The 20,522-nt window shown below is 35.8% G+C and overlaps 1 protein-coding gene and 2 non-coding genes across 5 annotated transcripts in view; 1 reads left to right on the top strand and 2 right to left on the bottom strand.

Annotated features, from left to right (window-relative positions):
- The window catches only part of lqfR (clathrin interactor lqfR), a 78,971-nt gene that overhangs the window by 36,118 nt on the left and 22,331 nt on the right, over positions 1-20,522 (bottom strand). For 2 of the 3 annotated variants that reach the window (XM_069822881.1, XM_069822882.1), the window contains exons 9-10: positions 18,846-18,994; positions 15,246-15,398 (exon numbers count right to left, since the gene is read on the bottom strand). In XM_069822881.1, coding sequence (XP_069678982.1) covers positions 15,246-15,398; positions 18,846-18,994 — 302 coding nt within the window. Of the gene's footprint in view, positions 1-1,266; positions 9,967-15,245; positions 15,399-18,845; positions 18,995-20,522 lie in introns of those variants that run through there. The other variant, XM_069822880.1, reaches the window with a different exon arrangement.
- Positions 14,730-14,801, bottom strand: TRNAS-GGA (transfer RNA serine (anticodon GGA)). Its single transcript has one exon. It is a non-coding gene; the product is annotated as a tRNA-Ser (tRNA).
- On the top strand, positions 14,878-14,949 carry TRNAS-GGA (transfer RNA serine (anticodon GGA)). Its single transcript has one exon. It is a non-coding gene; the product is annotated as a tRNA-Ser (tRNA).

The raw sequence follows: 20,522 nt of genomic DNA, 5'->3' as shown, positions 1-20,522 counted from the left end.
ATTGAAGGCTTTAAGGAACCAACCTGGACAAATACCCAATGTCCCATCCCTACCTTCCCGTGGTGCAGCTGTTAGTAAGCATAATTTTACGAGCTGAACTAAAGGGAGGGGCTACTCATCAATTAGCACTGGTCAGCTTGATGAGTTAATGACTGAATTTGGTATAATTTTCCTCTATTCAATACCTAATTCCCTCTTTACCCTTTCCTATCCAGTCCTCTGACTGAACTCTTAGTTTCTTCGACCCTGACGGCATTAGAGCATACGAGGCCTAGGGGTTCATTTCACTTTCCTTCCTCCTCTTTCTACTTTTCTGTTCCTAGTGCTGACCTGCTATGGCACTAAAATCGTCCTCCAGTGGCTTAAGGAGGGAAAGCTGGTGATCAACAAGATCTCCCAGCTAGGTCCAATGGACCCTTCGACCAACAGCAGGTGTGGTCCTCCAGACATTCTGGGGGTTGTGTGTGAATGAAGTAGCCACCAAAACGTTAAAATATGGTGTTCACTTAAATCAGCTATAACTTGCCATTTAACCGCTCCAATATGAAATGAGTACCATTAAGGTAAAATTATCCGGAGGTAAAATAGTCCCACAATCGGATCTCCGGGCGGGGACACTTTAATGGTACAGAATCACCTCAAAATCTGTGCTTCATTGGCTGGTCATGATAATATCTTGGAAAAATGTTGGAGTGCAAGAGGTCAAATGACTTTATTGTCAAATGCCTGGCATTAGAAAACAACAACAACATTCATGATCCCTAATAATTTCATCTAAGCCTACATAAGAAGTTAATCTTCTAAAAGAATATTGGACAAAATTTTGTATGACGTCAATAAAAGTGATATTCCTCGAAAGTTACTACAGTTAGGATTTCCCCCCCCCCCTTCTTAAAAATAGGTGCTATTATGGACTCGTTCCACTGCTTTTGTACAATTTCCTTTTCCCAAATAGCAAATACACGCTTATAAATTTCATTAGATATTAATTCTGCTAGAATTATTTTATTATATACTGGTGTCAGTATCAGACAACCATTAACAACTTACGTCAATCCTTTGCAAATAGTGCTCTTATTGTTAACAGATAGAAATAAGATTTAATTCTTTCTAGACAGGGTAGAGATAAGAATTTTCATCACTCTAACTGCAGTAATCCAACTGCAAATCAATCATCACATTCACAGACATCACCAGAAAGGTTTACGAGAATTAAAAGTTCGTTTTTTTGTGGAGTGAACATAAGGGAAAACAAAGACAGAAAACTTGTTACAAAAATTATTTAATTCCTTCTGTAGGTTGCAGTTCACAAAATTACTCAGTTGGAATGACTAGTTGACAACAATAACGATTCTTTATCATATGCAAATAAGTTTCTTGACGAAATATCTTAATATTATGAAATTATTTCAACTTAATACAATAAAACACATATGCTAAATATATTCACTGCCTTTTTTTTTTCACACAGTACAAAGTGTTTATAATAATTCTAACTTAAAAGAAAGTTTTATGAAAAATGAAATCATACACGAAAATTGAAATGCTTAGTTACTATTGTCGATCTTATAAAAAGGATGAAATTAAATTCAAGAATTAGAAAAAGTCAACATTTAAATACAGTCAACTCTTGATTATTCAACTTCAAAAAACTTTTATTTATTTTCATTATTTTTTTTTAATTAAGGACTTTCCGTATTTTCTTACAATATCTTTATGTTTTACTATTATTTTGAGTAGCTTGTACACGTGTGGTTGTGAACCATTATGTGCGAGAGGGACTGTTTTTGCGAAATAATGGGATTTTGAAACAGAAAGCATCCCCTAAGTAAAATACTCTTGGAAAGTGCAGAGAGGTATGTGGTGGAGGAGAGAGAGATGTATTTTTCTTCCTCCTCCTATAAAGCATGGAATGCTTGCTTAACCTACACATAGGATGTAAACAGCAGTGATTGGTTACTATGTATGTTGTACCCATACATGATCCTATTAAATTCAATTCTCTATATTCCCCTTCAAATTCACAGTAACTTTTGACATACAATAAGAAAATACATAAAATTTTATTCCATATGAAGTCAAAGAAAAAAAAAGTTTACTGAAAACATAAAACATTTTATTTACTTGCATTTCACGCTGTTTCATAGTGCTGTTTGTAGAACAATATAAAATATTGCGAGTTTGTAGTAAAGATAAGAGTTTCTTTAATCGAAAATGTGCACTAAGTGTAATTTTTAATTATCCATGGTAGTATTCCATGGATAACAGAAATTCACTGTACTCAGAATGATAGGATTTTCATCAATACCAAAAGGTAGATACAAAGAGCTTTTTTTTTTTTTTTTCAGTCTCTTCTCAAGATTCAGTAAAATAAGTGGAATATTAACACTTGAATAAAAATCAAGAGAAATTGTCGAGACAAACTTACGTCATTAACTTACTAGAGATGGTAGATTTTAGAAACTCAAAATAAAAAAATTAACAATTTAGAAATCAGATTTAGCATTTTATCTCTCTTAATTTATCTCTTGAGATCGTAACAGACCATAGGGCCTAATATTTGAAAGAAAGAAGAAGCTAGCACTAGAATTTAGCATTTTGTAGCATTTTAGGGTGAAACATTTTTTTAAGGAAAGTTTGATTGTAGAAATTCAATGTCATCAATGTGTTAATGGGTGTATTTTCTATATTTTACAGTTAAAATTCTAGAAAATAATGAACAAATAAAAGAACATATAAAATTACAGTCTTACTAATAAACCGTGTATAGTTTTTATACGAGACTTATGCAGAGTTGAGACAGAACACGTTACTAATAAACCATGCATAAGCGATGGGTGTATAAACAGGATGTAACTATACAATGGGAATTGCTTTGCAGTAGTTATATACACGAAACCCTTTGTTTAAGCGTTGTATATAGCGAAAAAATGGCCACCCCTCTAACAGCTGTTCGCATCGACTGTCATTTTATGATGATGGTTACCTTGTAACCACAGAAGAACAAACCAAAGATCATACAATTATTAGAATAATATTGCTGTATCTTGTACTCTTTGACCAAAATGTAGTGTGGTAATCGATTAGAGGCAGTTGTACTATCGATATTTAACACGCCACACTAGATCGCTCTACCGGATGCAATAGAGAACCTCAGATATTCTATTACCCTTCGTAACGAAGTAATGACGGAACTATGACGTAGCTGTGTAACAGTCATACTGTTATACACGACGTACATAGTGATTATTAGTAAGGAATTTACACACGACTTATAAACGAGCTACTCATTGTATAAGTATAAGACAGTTAAACGTCTGTATATAGAGTTTTTATTAGTAAGACCGTTAGAATTTAGCATTTTGTAGCATTTTAGGGTGAAACATTTTTTTTAAGGAAAGTTTGATTGTAGAAATTCAATGTCATCAATGTGTTAATGGGTGTATTTTCTATATTTTACAGTTAAAATTCTAGAAAATAATGAACAAATAAAAGAACATATAAAATTAGTGAAAGTGAAGATTAAAAAATGTGCCCAAAGACATGGTGTGATTTTATTCCGACCCATCTTGTTAATCACAATCACCCACCACCACATGATTTCTTTGGGAGTGAACACTGGACATAAGGGGACTACACAGGCAGCAAATATTCTGCCGCCAGCACCAGATTAGTTGAAAACTCAAGATAATGGTACAGATAACAACAAAGAAGCTTCCACATCCAGCGTAAATGTACACTAAGAGGCCATGGTCTACTGGTGATGTTATGTCTACAGCTGCGGTACAATTCACCCCCAACAGTTCAACACCACAATCCACAACCAAAACATTGGAATTCCTGGCACAGACAGAGCAAGCCACACCCAGTCCCCCTATAAATTATGACACGAAACTAGTTGCACCGCCAGTTGTCCCTGGCATGCTAAGATCACTACAATCTAGAAATCTAGAGTGCCTCACCACTCATGATGTCTACCGCAGCTATAAGTGAAATGTCTGGACGTAACTTTACCAGCAGACATTGGCCTCTTACCCCGGAAAACACTCAACCCAGCAAAGGGTGTCAGGTAGGTCACATTCCTACGATATTCATACCATAAAAGCTAACATGGAGAAGTGACTGAACTATTTGAAAAAATGTAAGAACCTGTATGTAACGAGGTCTGTAGATAATGGTTTTTTTACAAAAACAAACATGTCTCAAAGTGTAATTTCGCTTGTATTTTGTAGAAACACATTGCGCATTTTATCGCAGATTAAGGTGATGTGCTACTGGAAATAGTCGAATTTTGACAAATATAATTTTTTTTTATTTTCGTGCTAAAAATGTAAGGTTTCAAGAAAATTTTACCTCAATATCTTAATTATAAGTATACTTTTATACAATTAGTAGTTGTGTTAATGTACAAGTTATATCCTAGATCATATCGTCGTGTGAATGCAAGAACTAGGTAACTCGAAATTTGCGTTTTTTAGTAACCTCTTCTATAGCATAGCAAAAATCGCACAAAATGTAATGCAAGAACTTGGTAACTGATCGAACGATACCAGCGACATCTATTTTCCAATATAACAAATAGGTGAATGAAAACGAGACATATTCCTTAGTGCAATAAATAAGTAAATAGGCAATGTCACAAAATATGAAAAATCAAGTTACCTAGTTCTTGCATTCACACGATGATATATACCCAGACACTCTTATAGGCTTTGATGGTAACAATTTTTGTCAGGTTTACTATGCTGCCATCTAGTTGTTACATAATAAGTCATGTCATAACTCAATTGCATTAGTGACTGTACTGCCATCTTGTGTTCGTTTACGGTGGACAGGTGGTGATCCTGGCGGTTTTCTTCAAAGTGCTACCGATTTTAACATAGGGATCACCTGTTATATATATGATCTAGGGTTATATGTAACCAAAACTTTAAATTTAATCATCTCAAAAAAGAAATTTTCTACATTTTAGACAAGTATTCATTTTATTTCTCAGTGGTTAAAGCTAGAGTGATGAAACTTAACATACATATTCATTAATATCTTTGTTGTAAAATGGAGCATTTGATTGCTTGTATTCAGCATAGCTTTATTGCTAGAGAATTATATGTAAAGCAGTATAATTATTTTATTAAGGTTCGAACATTGAAAAAAATTATAATTTTATTTACAAATGAACAAATTGGACTAGAGCATTACTAATGCTCCATTGCACAATATGCATGTTACCTTTAAGAAAAAAATAGATTAAAAAATAGTAATTGTTTTAGAAATATGATTTTTACTACGAAAAAACAAATTAATTTTAATTTTTTTTGTAAGTGTTTATGAGAAAAGATTGAAATTTACAAATGCCCACGTGCATCAATGTCGGTTAGTGTAACCACCGGTTAAAATTGTCACCTAACTTGTGGTTAAGCATTTTTACAGTGGATCGACCTCGGTTACGACTTAAATAGGAGGTTAACCACAGTAATCTCTAACTGGCCATATTTGAGCGGTTAAAGGAGATAATCAGTGATTAGTAGACCAAGTAATGCAAAATGGCGGACGGAGCCACAGATGTTTATTTTGAAGACGACTATTATTGTACAGTTCTTGAATTACTTGGATAGAGAGTGAGCGTGAAGTTTCTTTAGTGGAAAGAGACAATTCTTACGAGGAATTAGGTGACAGAAAATTTCAGGAGGGATTTCGTTTATCAAAATCTACAAATGGATCACTTGATATAACACAAAAACAATCATTTTTCTCCTATGGATCAGCTGCTTATGTTACGAATCTGTGTAACTATTATTTTCTGTATTTTAAGAGGGAATACTCGAATATCTCTTTCTCTATGTCACTGGCTGAACAAAGAGAGGTTATGGATGGATCTTAGGATAATGAACAGTTCCCTGGTGTAAATGGGGTCCTGGATCGTACACACATTCCTACTTATCTTTTGCATCCTTTTCCTTTATGGATATTACTTCTTTTTTATATAATATATTTACATCTAGTAAGTAAGTCTATCAATACTTCAACCTCACATTGGGATATAATCATTCTTGCATCCAATTTCCATTTTGTACGATTTTAACCTAACAACACTGAAAACAAAGAAATGCAACTCGTAAATATAACAGTGCCGAAAGGCAAACAAATGCAACGCGAAAATATAGGACATGTTCATTTCGATGTAGAACAGAGTGAGCATAGTCGTTTTTAGATGTTGACTATTATCTTTGCAGTGGTATGGATGCTTTCCTTTAGTCATTTTGTAGAAACAGCGTATCATCATAGACTTTACTCTGGTTAAATGACGTGTCAGCTAGCCATGTTTAAGTAATCGGTGATTATGAATGGTTCACAGAAATTACATTTTAACCACGGTTACTGTTTAACCGTCGTTTCGTAATCTATGATTACTGCTTTTTTAACCGATGTTGATGCACTTTGCCAAAAGTGTGATTATGATACCGATATTCGGTAAAAATTGCAAATCTTTAGCTCAAAAATTGTGGATTTCAAAATTTCAGTAGAGCATCACCTTAAAAAAAACTATAATAATATACTTAACATGCTTTCAAATACAAAACTACTCAGCCTACTTTGACAGCATTTGGGCACATTTTGCATTTATCGTGATTGTGAAAATCTACCATCTCTGAGCACTTCACGTTTGAGTCATATAGTTACAAGCATTCAAAATTAGTTACAAAACGTCACTCTGCTATCGTATGATGAAGTGGATAGAATTTCCAAGCAATCTACATGAGCTTAATATGAGTATTAACAATTTTCAATTCTTGCATATGTATGAATACACACAACTATTTTAACAGAAAATAAAAGTGGAAGTTAAAACATTATTTGGTACCTAATTAACAAAACCAGATGCAAACACATTCTCATTCACAGTATTTCCAATCAACCACGTAACATACAATGCAAATTCCCTGCAATCAGAGTCTGGATCACCACGTCCAACTCCTGTTTCTGATGCCTCAATAAGCCACAATCTGAACTCCAGTACAAGTTCTTGTAATTCCAACAGTCTTGACCTGGGTACAGCCATTAGCACTGCTCCCACACACACCATCACAGCCAGTCGCACTTTAGCTTCGGAATGATACCTCAAGTTCCAACAAAAATCTAGCAACTCCTTTCCCATTCGTGTAGCTACTGGACAGTTGACAGACGCATTCATTACGACTGCAAGTGTATGCAAGAAATGAACTAGAAGCAAACAATTGTGATCTGCGTATGATTTCCTCCAAAAGCAGCTTTCTCCAGATGTCTGGCTAATGCCATAAAGCAAAGGGAAAAAGAATGAGCCAGCAACTGAAGAAAATTTATTAACATGACTAGCAGGTGGAGCTTTCGCAGCTGACACAAATCTTCTTGTATGAGACTCTATTCTCTTCTGTACAATATTCCTTGCCGAGTTTAATGAGGCATTACACACAAATTCGTCCCTCTTATCCTTTAAATTACTTAATTTTCTGTTAGTTTCCATTTTAAACTTTCCCAGACTTTCAGAATCTTCTGTAGTAGTTTTGAAAGAAGAGAGCTTCTTTGCAGCACCTGCTAAGCAGTCAAGCATGAATAATCTTTGTCCTATAGAATATTTACCAAAACCTGAACTAAACTGAGAACAAAGGTACTCTGCACACGGCGCCGGGAATACGGTGACTATGGCAACAGATGCAGAAAAACGACGAACATCAAAATGATCAACACAAAATTTCTCCTCTAGGCAAAGCAAGACTTCAAGGAGCTCAATTCCCATGGAGACATCGTCATTTGGCAGCTGAGATGTAACAAGTTCTTCACAAGCTTCCAGACTCTCAAGGAATCGTTCAGGATCTTCAGTTTCCAGTAAGCCATTATGAAGGTCACGTAAATATTTTGGTCGTTTTCTTGCAGAAAGTTTTACATCATTTGACATATCATATGGAATTAAATCATCATCACTATCCAAATCACTTTCAACCTCATTGTTGCTATGCATACTGTCATCCCCTTTCGTAATTACTGGTTCTTCATTCAATTCTTGTGCACTGAACTTTCCTATCTTTACACTGATGATCTCACTTGAGTCGCTGTCTCGTGTGGGCAATGTCAAACTGCATTCCAATTCCATTTCCTGTAGATGTTGATTGCCCATCGTAATGCAAGTAGTTTGCGTCTCAGTATCACAATTATTAAGAGCCTGGCTAGTACTGTTGAAGTTTCTATCATGTTCATTCATATCAATTAGAATTTCTTTAGGAGTCAACTTCTTCAGAGCATCCATTATCTGATTAGCTTCCTTACTCAAGTCTGCATATTCAAACTGCAGCTTTGGTTGACTAGGATTATCATCGTCTGCATGAAGAGCACTGGTCACTATTTCTGCTGTTATCATACCAATGACACGTATGCTTTCAACTGGAGATTCCAAATGGATGGGAACACCTAAGAAAATTTTATTTTTAATTGATTCCTTTTCATTTGATATAAGAGGTTTATGATGTTCAGAAGTTCCATGTTGGTCTTTCAGAACTACTTTAGTCTTATGAAGGTACAGAACTGCGAGGATAAGAGCCTGAGTAATATATACATGCTGGTCTAAAGGAGTATGATTCACTGCACTCTTATCACCCCAAACAGTCAAGAGGTTTGCCATAATTTCACCTAGTATTCCAGTGTTTGGATTCGATGACAAACCATCTGAACCAGAAACAGCTTTGCACACATTTTCAAAATGCAAATAAGCTAAATACCCTACGAGATTCTCAATAAATGCGCTATCTTGCCAATCGTGGTATGACATTATGAGAAATTTAGTACAGAGGACATGTGTCCAACTATGTGATTTGTGAATAACATTTCCCAGAATCTTCCGCACTGACAACGGACTTGAACACCTTGTGAATACCATTCTTGCACTCGCTTCCACAGCACTGTGTTGCAAGCCAAAGAAAACAGTTTGTATAATCGTACTATAAGCAGAATGTAAACACCAATCTTCAAAAATAGATATCAATTTCAGTAAGCCATCTGATTTCCCATAGTCATTGAAATTTGTAATGATTTTACTGAGAAGGAGAGATAATACTGATAGATTCTGTGGTGTGCATTTTTTCAAAGTAGCTTCTGACAGGAACTGAATGCACCTTGCTATGTGACAACATAAAATTTTACAATAGAAGTCAGGTACAAAAACATCCTTGACAAATTTAATTTTGTTCGACACTCTACTTGGCAATGACACCAACAACTGTACAGTGTCCTCCCAAATATGCACAAACTGACTGTGCGGTGGCTTAGCATTCTCAACACCACACTGATCTAGTACTGCGGACACGATTTCCCTACTCTGAACTAACTTCTCTAGCATGTCAATTATGAAGTCCTGTTTCTGACTTGGTTTTGTATCTCTTAAAGCTCTGGTTAATACACTGAGTGACTCATACAAAAGAGTAACTCCACCCCCATCGATCACCACTAGATTACTAACGAGAACTTCGATATCCTGGTCAAACCATACAGGATTGTAACTTTCTAAAAGAGCTTCCAGCACTTGTCCATACTGGGTCTCGTAAAATATAGTTAAATCTGAGGATGTAACATCAACTCCACATAACTTCTGTGGTGTAAAAGGTCCTGGCATAAAAGTTACCAAAGATTTGAGTAGCAATTTAATAGATTTTACATTGGGAGAATTATTTGAGAGTTGAGAAACTAGAGTAGCAGTTGCATCATGAATTCTATCGTAAATTGATTTATTATCAACAGCAGTAGGTGATGTAAGACTCTCTCCATCATGTTTATCCAAGCTGTTTGTTCTTTCTTCAAATGACTCCAAATGCGACCTTGATTGCAGTCTGGTTGCATCAGATTCTCTCTCACAGGTAGACGAAAGCGCGTTGCTTCGTCCATCTTCCTCTGATGATTCTGGCTCCCTTTTCCTTTTGATATCCTGTCTTCTCTCGGTAACTGCAAGGTGATAAATTTCACTTGGTGTTCCTCATTAAAACTCTTGTAGACGTAAGCACATGTGATACATAGAACTGAACTGAGAACTACAAGGATAGTTCAGTAATATATGCTGCGAGAAATACATGTTTACATAGCAGTGGGAAGATTTTTAAAATATTCATTTGTCTAAAACATTATTTGTTCTTACATCAAGTTATGCAAAGGTTTCATATTGCAAATTTAACAACATGGTTCAGATTATCCTGGTTTAAAGTGTACGAGGTTCCCGATTTATTGACATAATTACATCTAATGCACACGTTGGACTTCTTGATCAATTCTATGATTAACCACATCCATGTAATTAATCTATACTAATAATAAATCTGTAGCCGAAATTTTTCTGGTAATTTTCGCTTTTCCACTAACATGTATAATTAACCATCCTGAAACCTAAAATCGCTTTTTTGAAATTTTTGTTTGTCTGTCTGTCTGTCTGTTTGGATGTTTGTTACCTTTTCACGCGATAATGGCTGAACCAATTTATATCAAAATTGGAATATAAATTAAGTTCGTTGTAACTTAGATTTTAGGCTGTATGACATTCAAAATACTTTATTTAAAACGGGGGTTATAAGGAGGCTTGAATTAAATAAATCGAAATATCTCCCTTATTAATTTTCATGAAAGCTATTACATAACAAAAGTTTCTTTAAAAATGATTTCCGATAAGTTTTATCCCATGCAAAATTTTGATAGGACTGATATTTAATGAGATAAATGAGTTTTAAAATTAAGATAACGCCATCTAAGTCGCTGTAATGAAATAAAAAAAAATGACGTCTATAAGGGGCCTTGGACAACAACAATCGAAAGCTATTAAACATAGCCTACAAGAATGTTTCTGTGTTTGTATGAAGTAATATCGGAAGCTAAATTAACCGATTTGTATAATTAATTATTATTTCACCATTGGAAAGTGTAGTTTCTCTAGATGGGCATAATGCTATAATGTTATTACAGTAACTTCTGAGTGAATCCAGGACAGGTAAGATTAAAATAGCTTCTTATGTACAGAAAACTTGATAGGCTATTCTGTATATTCATATCCTGTATATTCATATCCTGTATTTCCTAAAATAATGTTTATGAACACATTCATTTTAATCTCAGAGAATTAACAATTGGTCTTAACATGTATAATTATCATTCTGAGACCGAAAATAGCTTTTTTGAAATTTTTGATTGTCTGTCTGTCTCGATGTTCGTTACCTTTTCACATGATAATGGCTGAACGGATTTCAATGAAAATTAGAATATAAATTAAGTTCGTTGTAAGTTAGATTTTAGCCTATATGGCATTCAAAATACTTTATTTGAAAGGAGATTATAAGGGGGCCTGAATTAAATAAACCAAAATATCTCGCTTATTGATTTTTGTGAAAAATTTTACATAACAAAAGTTTCTTTAAAAATGATTTCTGATACACGTTTCATTCCAAGCAAAATTTTGATGGGACCAAATTGTATCAAAAACGTATGTTCTCTGAACCAAATGATCATATTTTAATTATTTGCATGTAATAACAATTAAGAAACATGTTAAAGAAATTATCATTGCACCAAATGAGTGTCTCTGGACCAAAATGATCACATTTTAATTATTTAAATACAATTTAAATTAGGTAACATATTGCACAATTTATCCTTCTATCAAACACGAATGTTCCCTGGACCAAATGTTCTATTTTAATTATGGACCAAAATGATCGCATTTTAATTATTTAAATACAATTTAAATTAGGTAACATATTAAACGATTTATCCTTCCATCAAACACGAATGTTCCCTGGACCAGATGTTCTATTTTAATTATGGACCAAAATGATCGCATTTTAATTATTTAAATACAATTTAAATTAGGTAACATATTAAACGATTTATCCTTCCATCAAACACGAATGTTCCCTGGACCAGATGTTCTATTTTAATTACGGACCAAAATGATCGCATTTTAATTATTTAAATACAATTTAAATTAGGTAACATATTAAACGATTTATCCTTGTATCAAACACGAATGTTCCCTGGACCAGATGTTCTATTTTAATTATGGACCAAAATGATCGCATTTTAATTATTTAAATACAATTTAAATTAGGTAACATATTAAACGATTTATCCTTCTATCAAACACGAATGTTCCCTTGACCAGATGTTCTATTTTAATTATGGACCAAAATGATCGCATTTTAATTATTTAAATACAATTTAAATTAGGTAACATATTAAACGATTTATCCTTGTATCAAACACGAATGTTCCCTGGACCAGATGTTCTATTTTAATTATGGACCAAAATGATCGCATTTTAATTATTTAAATACAATTTAAATTAGGTAACATATTAAACGATTTATCCTTCTATCAAACACGAATGTTCCCTGGACCAGATGTTCTATTTTAATTATGGACCAAAATGATCGCATTTTAATTATTTAAATACAATTTAAATTAGGTAACATATTAAACGATTTATACTTCTATCAAAATATTTATTTCTAACAAGTGCAGTGGAGCGCAAGGGTACAGCCAGTATAAAAATAAAAAAAGACTTTAATTTGAGATTCTGAGACTTCACAGGAGAAGAATTTTGAGTATTTCACCATGTACTGGGAGCTAGGGCTAAATATATACAGCATTTTGGAAGTGTTTACCATCGGTTCCATCTTCAGAGCAATATAGCAAGACTGAAGGATCACCTAGCTCCATCAATATAAATTACTTTTACATCACATTCCTCATACTATTTCATGCAGTATCCAATAAATAAATTTTACTAGGTTGGTCATACTTATCCACTAATACTGTAATATAAAATATCTGGACTACTTCTTCACTATGTCAATAAATATTAGTACAGTAGAACCTCTATTATCCGTGGTAATGAAGGGGGTGGAGTGAACGGTTAATCGAAAAATCGGATAATCCGTACCATATAAGGTTTTCATAAATTAAGTGCATAGATTAATACAGTTTCGTAATTTCCTCTGTGGTCTCCTGTTTTAACATTCTAGATAACAGATCAGACGTTCACTAATTTAAGTCTGATTTTCAACGACAAAACTCCTTATGACGGCTGTCTGTGAAAAGATAGGAACAGTAGGCCTACAGGTCTCATGTTGTAGATTACATACTTTATACACTTTATTTATTTATTTTTTTTCATTAAATCGTGCACAGGTGTAATTCCTATTTCGTATTCTGATGCGAGATGAACCACAGTTTCTCTTTTTCCAAACCACACAATTACTTGTACTTTTTTCGTAGCACAACACATTTTCTTTTGACACCTGTAGAAAACATTTTGCATAGAAGTTAGACAGTATGGCCCCTTTAAGAGTAGACCATACTGTATAAGGGTAAAGGTTTGTAAAGAAAATACTCTGTAGAAAAAATTCGTACTAATATAATGTACATACAGTACTTCATATTTTTTCTACATAAAAAAAAGAGCGAGAGAGAAAGTTAGTCGGATAATCCATCAATCGGTTAATAGGGTGACAGATAATCGAGGTTCTACTGTATACAGTGTAACATCTCATATAAACAACAGTAGGGACTCAATCATCCAAATACTCTGTAAACTGAAGGACGCAGTAACTGAACGGGCTCAGAGACCTCCCTCCTCCACCCCCTCACTTGTCAAAACATGCAAACATTTCAGTGAATTGTTGGTCATCTGTTTCATCACACATTCGGTAAGTACGTAAACATCCAAGAAGTATGTAATAACTAAGAAATTACAAGTAGAGCTTAAGGTTTGATATTTCTCACTCAAAGCAAACATGTAAGTCCAGTCTGATGAAAAGTGAAATTACGTAACTAAAGCTCTAAATTCCTGAGTTCATAGGGAACAGTTATGTCTGAGCAATATATGCAAATCTGGCTTTCAGGTATAAGCGCCCTGTGAAGCAGACTTGAATAATTTCAAGGGAAAAATTGTTCCGGGACCAGGTATCGATCCTGAGACCCTTCGCTTAGCGCACAAATGCTCTACCGACTGAGCTACTCAGGAACTACACCCGACATCGTCCCAATTTTTCCCTCTATATCCAAACAACTCAAGTGGGCTGACAAGACGCCAGAAATCCAACCTTGAGTGCACACAAACTCTGCGGGACTTGAATTGTGGTTTTCTGTTAACATACCTAAAGTGAAGCATATATCATGCAAATCCGGCTTTCAGGTATAACTCCCTGTGAAGCAGACTTCAATAATTTCAAGGGAAAAATTGTTCAGGGGCCGGGTATCGATCCCAGGACCCTTCACTTAGCGCATGAATGCTCTACTGACTGGGCTACCCAGGAACTACAACCGACACCACCCCAATTTTTCCCTCTATATTGACACAACTCAAATGGGCTGAAATTATTCCAGTCTATTTCACAGGGAGCTATACCTGAAAGCCAGATTTGCATAATATATACGTCACTGTAGGTACGTTAACAGAAAACCACAATTCAAGTGACACAGATATAGAGGGGAAAAACTGGGATGGTGTCGGGTGTAGATCCAGGATAGCTCAGCCAGTAGAGCATTTGTGTGCTAAGCGATGGATCCCAGGATTGATATCCGGCCCCAAAACAGTTTTTCCCTTGAAATTATTCAAGTAGCAATATAACTAACTGAAAATTTGATACACTATTTTCCACTTCAAAATATGCATAAAATTTAACACTAAAAGTGGATGAGAGAGAGATGGAACGGAGAAAAATTCTCTCCGGCGCCGGGATTTGAACCCGGGTTTTCAGCTCTCCGTGCTGATGCTTTAACCACTAAGCCACGCCGGATACAATCCCGACACCGTTGAGAATCGTCTCAGATTAAGCTTAATCTGAGACGATTCTCAACGGTGTCGGGATTGTATCCGGCGTGGCTTAGTGGTTAAAGCATCAGCACGGAGAGCTGAAAACCCGGGTTCAAATCCCGGCGCCGGAGAGAATTTTTCTCCGTTCCATCTCTCTCTCATCATCTGAGAAAGCAGAATATCTGCATGGAAATATCATATGTACTTCGGTACATCAAAATAAATACTAAAAGTGGAGTTAAGCCACTTATGCTAGGAACCCCCTCCTCCATCAATTGCATGAATTAATGTTAAAAATCTTAAGTAATAATAGATGTAATTAATCATAAAAGATTACACACAACCAGTTTCTTTCTTATGCTTCAATATCAAGAACTACAGGTACTAGACACAACTGCAAAGTTGTGCATTGAGAAAAACGACTCACCTGGTGAAGTAAAGGTGGTTTCTAGTGGATTAAGGTTATGATTGGAGCTAAGCAACATGGCCGATTGAGCAGTATTATTGGTTACAGGAGCAGTTTGCAGCATACTAAAACCTCCACTAAGGCCAGAAAGCAAGTCTGTATTAGAGTGGATATCTGTAACAAAAGGGAAACAAATTTTGAATAGCAAAGAACAATGAAGAGGAAGAAAAGTTGTAACTCTACTACAAAACACAGTTTTGTCCCTGTATACTGAATGAAAGCCTCAATTTCTCAACCCATTTGTTACAGAGAAAAGACAGTTAAATCAACAACGATATGACTGCCCTCAATTTCATTATATAATTACACAACACGGTTCTTATATCACTTTTCATGCGACTTAATCCATAGAGCGCTCAGAACAATATGAGCCACTCGCACTTAAGCAACATCACCTAGTTGTAATGGCAACAATGTAGAGTAACAAATGTAGAGTCAAAGTAAATGCAGAATTGTCGGAAGCATTTGAAATAAGTAAGGGATTAAGGCAAGGAGATCCTTTAGCTTGCCTGTTGTTTAACGTCGCCCTAGAGAAGGTAATAAGGGCAGCTGGAGTACAAACAACTAATACTATTTTCTATAGAACATCCCAGACCTTGGCATTTGCTGATGACGTAGTTATCATTAGTAGAAACATCAAAAGTCTGAGTAATGAATTTGAGAGACTGAATGAAAAGGCTGGACACATGGGATTAGCTATCAATCAAGAGAAAAAATATATGTTTAATGGGTATTCTAGAATATCAATACCAAATGAGCTTAAGATACATTTGAGAGGGTCAAGTCTTTTAAATATTTGGGATCAGTAATAACAGAAAACAATACCATGGATAGTGAAATAGGAGCTAGATTAATAGCAGCCAATAAGAGCTATTTTGGGTTAGCAAATATATTAAAAGCAAAGAATGTTCCTTGTACGATTAAAACTAAAATTTATAAAACAATGATAAGACCAGTGTTGATTTATGGAGCGGAGACTTGGACCCTGACAAAAAGAGAGGAAAATTCTCTGGGAACTTTCGAAAGAAAGATCTTAAGAAGAATATATGGAGCGATTAATGAGGGAATTACATCAGTTATATGAAGAACCGGATATAGTGGCGATTATAAAAGCAGAAAGGATAAAATGGCTTGGTCATCTCATGAGAACGAGCGAAGACGAAATAGCCAAAAAGCTGCTTTTTAATGAAACTGGAGGGATAAGGAAAAAGGGAAGACCTAGGCTCAGATGGTTGGATGGCGTGACAGATGACTTGGTGGCACTGGGAGTGAGAAATTGGAGGAGGAAGGCACAGGAAAGACAAACATGGAAAAGAATTGTTGAGGACGCCAAGGCCCATGTGAGGCTGTAGTGCGGAGATGATGACCTAGTTGTAATAGTTCTTATATTCCTTTCCATGAGACTCAGTTCATGAAGGTCGCGGATTTTTAACTGCCCAGAACAACACGAGTAACTCGCACTTAAATGTTGCCTAGTTGTAATGGCAAGACTCAGTTGGTTTTAGTTATTATAACTTAAATATTACATGCGTCCAGACAAAATATTGCAGCCACGAAGAAGATAAGACATGCAATATGAGAATTAAGTCGCAAGAGAAGCATTAACTTATAGTTACAGCCACATGACTGTAACTTCCTACCAGTATATGCATACATATATTTTCATAATTTTATAGGGTGTCGGAGGCATCTTTGGAATGCAATAACGTTAATAAAAATTCTACTGCATACTTGTATTTTCTCATATTAACACAATTTGACATTTCTGAATTCCTTATGACATTCAATTAATAATGAATAGGCTAAACAATTTTTATCTGAAACAATACAATAGCCCAAACAGAACAAGGAAGACGATGAATAAGATGGTTGGATGAGATAAAAGGGGATGGGAGAATTAAGAAATGTTGCACAAGACAAAAATACATCTCATATATGCCAATGCGAAAGCTAGAAAATCCACATGAATCACTGAAAGTTACATGAGACCTAACAGAATAACATTATCAACATTACCATTCTCAGGTGTAATATACAGAGTGATTAAAAAATACGGGGCATAATTTCAGGTATTTCCCAAATGTAGACAATCAAAATAGTTCATTACAACATGTGTCCGGAAATGCTTATTTCCGAGTTATGGCCTTCACAACATTGAAATTCACCGGAACGTTTTTCTTTCCACAGGTCGTTGTCATTACAGAAGATGTTAAAAATGTCCACCTCCTGCTTGAATACAGACCTCACATCGATGTCTCATTGACCTGCGAACACGATCCCAAACTCCAGGAGTATTGCATATGACCTCAGAACATGCCACAATTCGATTCCGAAGGGATTCCAAATCAGGCACCGGAGACGAATAAAGCAATGATTTAAATGGCCCCACAAGTAGAAATCGAGAGGGTTCAGATCAGGTGAGCATGGAGGCCAAGCAATTGGGCCACCTCTACCTATCCATCGATCAGGAAACCTTCGATCCAAGTACCGGCGAGCCGTATGACTGAAGTGTGCAGGAGCGCCATCATGCAAGAAGTGAATGTGTTGACGATTGATCAGTGGAGTGTCTTCTAAAACATGAGGTATGGTGTTTTCCAGGAAGTTTGTGTATGCCTGCCCCGTAAGTCTGTTTACAAGTACATGGGGTCCAACTAATCAATCACCAATGATACCGGCCCACATGTTGAGGGAGAACCGCACCTGGTGATGAGATGGAACAGTTGCACGTGGGTTTTCATACGCCCATACATGCTGATTGTGGAAATTTGTTATGCCATCTCGTGTGAACTGTGCTTCATCTGTAAATAATACTAAGGCAGGAAAGTTCGGATTTACACCACACTGCTGCAAGAACCACTGACAGAACCTAACTCGTGCAGGGTGATCTGCTGGTGACAGGGCCTGTACACGTTGCAAATGATAAGGATACAATTGATACTCTTTCAACAGTCTCCAGACAGTCGTATGAGGAACATTGACTTGCAACGCTACCCTTCGTGTGCTGATAGAAGGAGTCATGTTCACAGACTCCAGAATCTCCTCCTGTACTTCTGGAGTTGTAGATCTTGGTCGTCCTCTTCCCAAACCAGGAGAGTTAAATTTTCCATACTCGCAGACGGTAATGGAGACGTACAAATGTCTTCCGATCTGGACATTGTCGCTGTGGGTACCTCTCCTGGTACAAACGACGAGCCAGCGCAGCATTGCTGTCCGCCTTACCGTACATGAAGTGTATCTCTGCCAGCTCTTGATTTGAATACATGTCGCACAGTCTAACGCCTACACAACACTGAATGTAACCTTCGCCTCAGAATGAACTGTCAGAGTGCCCTCCCCTCTTAATGTCTCCTTTGACGGCAACGACCTGCGGAAAGAAAAACGTTCCGGTGAATTTCAATGTTGTGAAGGCCATAACTCGGAAATAAAGCATTTCCGGACACATGTAGTAATGAACTATTTTGATTGTCTACATATGGGAAATACATACCTGAAATTATGCCCCGTATTTTTTAAACACCCTGTATAATGCTGGTGGTCAAATCACATACAATATAGTCTTACCAAGATTTCCATTGCTGGCCATTACCGGAGGATGACTGCTTATGTTACCAGCATTAAACTGTTGACTACTGCTGCCAATGTTATTGGAAGACAAAGTTACACCTTCATTGAATGCATTGGTGAAATCCGCAAAGTCATCATTTCCCTCACTGCAGAAGAAATAAAAACTGAATTATATAATGTTCCTGGCTATGGAAGCTGCAAAGCTTTGATTCAGTTAATTGTTATATGGGCATCTATACTAAAAGCCAGGTTATGAACTGACTAAACAGGAAGTAGTTGGCAGGGCTAGAGGAAAGTGCAGGTTAGAGGGGTAGCCTGTGCAGCGATGACACGTTGAGTGTGGGGGGGTTGGAGGGGAAAGGAAGAACAGAGCTTTTCATTGGCCCTCACGTGAAAATGTCGTCTGCTAAAGAAAATCTGGCAACAGAATCACGGAGACAGTGTAGCCAAATTTCCCCAGTTCATTTGCAGTACCACGTGCATTATGAGTCGCATTTCGTATCAGCGTCATTACCTCGTCCTTTCTTAGAAACCATAATTTTAATTACTAATATTGTTGATAGTGTTATCGAGAACTATATATAGTAGTTATTTTAAACATAATGGTGACAAACGCTGAACACGCTTTGAATCTCGCACCACTATGTGGCAACAGCTCAGAAAGAGAGCAACAGAACGTTGCTTCCGGTTTAGTCGGTTCATAATCTGGCTTTTAGTATAAGAGTGTGCCAGCGAATAGGGATTATAAAGAATGGACACTGAGCGAATTTTCCTGTGTTTTGTTTCTCTGTGTGCCAGCGTTTAGTTCCACTTTCAAGAGCTAGAGGTTAGTGTAATCGAGCATACGCTAAGATAATAATTGAGTATAGAGTTGAGACACAGGATCCAAACATCGCCTACCTTATTGCATAATCCAGTAACGCTTTGCTTCAAATAAATTCAACTTAACAGCTTTTCCTTATTTCTCAGTGACAAACTAGTTGTAATAATAATATTTTATATTTCAAATATAATAAATTGTATTATAAAATAATATAATACATTATAAAATTAAGTATCGAATTAGTTTAATATTTACATATAATATAATATACGTATATGGTTTTACTTCTCGTAAGAGTTTTGTTTTTCCATTTTCAGTGCTATCAAATCATTACATATTTTAATTGTTGTTGGGGTCAACGTCTCAACTGTCATTATAAAGGAACTCTAGAGTCTAGACATTACAGTTAATGACGGATTTATTATTTTATGGATCCAATTTATTTTATTTGAGTACATAATGTACCTAGATGTATTAATTATATGTGTTATATTTCCACTGTGTCGACTGCTAGCTGGTGTGATGTCAGCGCCAACTCTAGGGAGAAAGCAGAATCTCACGCTTTAGCTGGCTTGAAGGTCATTGAAATCAGTCCGGCTACATCAAAGGTACTGACACGAAGTGTCCATTCTTTATAATCCCTATTCGCTGAGTGTGCCAGCTGTTAATTTTAATGTCAAAGTTGGTAAACAAACATGTCATCCTATCGAAATATGGAATTCGGTATTGATGAGTTCTACAGCATTCGTTAAGCTCTTCCATTGAAGTTCTATAAAAAATAAGGTAATAGATTTAATTATGTTTTATTAAATTAAGTCAACATGATGGTATTAAGAAATGATATGTCTTGT

Source organism: Periplaneta americana, chromosome 4, assembly GCF_040183065.1.
Source record: "Periplaneta americana isolate PAMFEO1 chromosome 4, P.americana_PAMFEO1_priV1, whole genome shotgun sequence".
Taxonomy (NCBI): Eukaryota; Metazoa; Arthropoda; class Insecta; order Blattodea; family Blattidae; genus Periplaneta; species Periplaneta americana.
This window is presented reverse-complemented; position numbering and strand designations above follow the sequence as displayed.